The sequence below is a fragment of the Montipora capricornis genome, chromosome 3, assembly GCF_036669925.1.
Source record: "Montipora capricornis isolate CH-2021 chromosome 3, ASM3666992v2, whole genome shotgun sequence".
In the NCBI taxonomy this organism is placed as follows: Eukaryota; Metazoa; Cnidaria; class Anthozoa; order Scleractinia; family Acroporidae; genus Montipora; species Montipora capricornis.
Window position 1 is genome coordinate 5883008 of NC_090885.1, and position 2500 is coordinate 5885507.

Here is a 2500-nt window from a genome sequence, read left to right on the forward strand (position 1 = left end):
AGCAACGTTCAAAGGTTGGCAACTCATATAAGCATAAAATGTTGCATTTTCTCCACACTCCCACTTCTGTTTCAATCAGTTATAATTAAAGCAGAAATTTACTCGCTGGGGAAAACTGAAATATCGTATTCCAATTTATCACATTAAGTATCACCAAATATATTTTCAGTATCAGTTCACAGTATCAGTAGACCGTGAAATGTGCCTCAGTTGCTTTTCGTGCAAAAATGCGACAAGGCGGGGCTATATATCGAGAGTCGAGCTTCCATGCCACTTACAAGTTTCTTTGGTTGTCTTTTGCCACATTTCTTCCGTCCTCTCCAAAGCTGTATCTAAACAAAAGCCAAAAGGTCAAGTTAACACAAAACATCAACTAAAAAAATAAAAGCTTTAAGATCAATTTGAGATGGAAACCAAGATGTCTCAGTTCATACCGGTTAATAAGCCCGTTTGGTTTTGATTTGTAAGTAGGGGCCCGTTTCTCGAAAGTCCCGAAAACGTTTCGGGCCCGAAAATCATTTTTGAACTGCGAACCGCTTGTTTTGGAAAGCTGTTCTTTCAACATGTTTTCAGAGAAGCAAACAGAAAAATTACTGTGAAGCTTGACGACTTAAATCCTCTCCGTTCTTGAGATGCAAAGGGAATTGTGGCACCCCAAGGTGCCCGTTTCTCACAAAATTCCCGATAACTTTTCGAGCCCGAAACCGCCATCCATTTGTTTGAAAATGATAGTGTTTTAGCGTGTTTTCTAGACAATTAAAAGCCAAATGATTGTGAAAACAGATAACTCAAAAAATCGCCCGTCTTAAGATACAGATGGAATTCTGACCCCTGTTTCGCGACCAAAATAGTCGCAAAGTCTTATTTTATAACTGAGGTGTTTTGTAGTAGTGGGTTGCAAGGTTGCTGAAAAATTAAACGAATAAACGAGGACTGCATGGCGGCGCACTAGTTTGCTGAAGGGCTTCGTTAGCAATGACAGAGTCAACATTGTTTGGCATAATTTTGGCCACCAATATAAATAGTCAACAACTCTTCAGCAAAGAGGGATGGGGGGGGGGGGGGGGGGGGAAACGCTGCCGACTATAAACAAAAAGAAAAGAATGATTCACAGGCAGACGGAAAGAGAAGAGGTGGAAAATTGCGAAAATTCCGAGTTCCAATATGATAGTGTGCAGCTGAAAAGGGGTGAGCGCGATGTAACGCGCGCTTATATATGTATATCACTGGGAGAGTGCTAGTTTCTGATTGGAAGAAAACGTGATCCTTGAGGATCAAAAACAAAAAACAAAAACCTTGCCATAAACACCCATTATGATAAAGTCATAATGGTCTCTTTTGTGAAACGTCTTCGTTTTGTAGATATACTTAACAATTATTCAATGCTATGAGCGCGCTTTGGATATTAGATGCTACGCGGCTCGTTGGCTATAACCTACCGGTATTTGTAAACTCTGTACGTTTCATGAATACTTGGAATTATCGCCTCAAACCACGATTTTCTCTGTTTGGCAACACTTGGCCACTTTCAATAATGGTGTTTTTTTCTCTGAGGTAAATATCTACCCTCTACAACAGTGAATTAGATAAGAGCGTTAATTGTCATGGCATGGGTGCCCCCTCCCCCCAGAACAGTCACAAATTAGTCTATTTTTAGAATACCCGTTCCTTCGAAAATCAGTGGTCATGTCCCTAAAAAGCATGGCAGAAGCAGTCCTGCGTGACATGGCTTCTTCTGATTGGTTAAAATTGGGAACCCTTTGTTTGTTTCGGGCGAAGTGTATCTAAAAATAAATCAATTTGTGACTGCGTTGGGGCAAGACCGCAAAGTGATAGATCAACACCATTTTCTAATTCACTCTTGTCCACTATAGTTTTCTTTGGCAATGGAAACAACAAGTATTTTGATGTGCTTCTCATGCAAGGATCATTAAAATTATTTACTGACCTTTATAAGATGTGTATTTTCCTGTTACTTTAATGCCCTGATGAGACTGATCACCTCCTTGGATGATATATTCGTCGCTGTTAGGTTCAGAACCCAGATTTCCGTTAAATTCTGCCATGATTGAAGGCTGTTCGATCGCCATAAATATATCAGCGATGAGAGAGATGCTGCATTTTTCTATCGGGACTTGCAAGGTCGGCAAAAGTCCACCGGGGAGGCGAGTTGGGTAAAGAGGTATAAAGTTTTCTGAAAATAGAACAGGTTCTCCACCGACTGCATTTAATAAATTTGCCGTCAGGGCTAAATGAAGCATTTCTTGAAGAATTATTTGTCTGAATATGGCTTGCACTTCGTTGTTGTAGTTCTTTTTTATTGTTGCTAACGCAGTCAAATATGTTGGGATTGTGGAATGCTCAACTTCCATCGCCGTCTGAAGATTTCTGCGTAATTCTTCAATGGTAAAACCGTCCTCTTCTTTACCTTCCTCTGGACAGTCAAGCCATTTAAGGATCATGTTTAGCTTATCTTTAGATAAATCCCGAGTTACTGGCA

The 2500-nt window shown here is 40.2% G+C and overlaps 1 protein-coding gene across 1 annotated transcript in view; it reads right to left on the bottom strand.

Annotated features, from left to right (window-relative positions):
• The window catches only part of LOC138039747 (uncharacterized), a 20523-nt gene that overhangs the window by 6707 nt on the left and 11316 nt on the right, over nucleotides 1-2500 (bottom strand). Inside the window, exons 6-7 of the mRNA XM_068885597.1 lie at nucleotides 1949-2500; nucleotides 279-332 (exon numbers count right to left, since the gene is read on the bottom strand). The exon at nucleotides 1949-2500 is cut by the window's right edge and continues 646 nt beyond it. Of these exons, the coding sequence (XP_068741698.1) occupies nucleotides 279-332; nucleotides 1949-2500 (606 nt within the window). The remainder of the gene's footprint in view (nucleotides 1-278; nucleotides 333-1948) is intronic.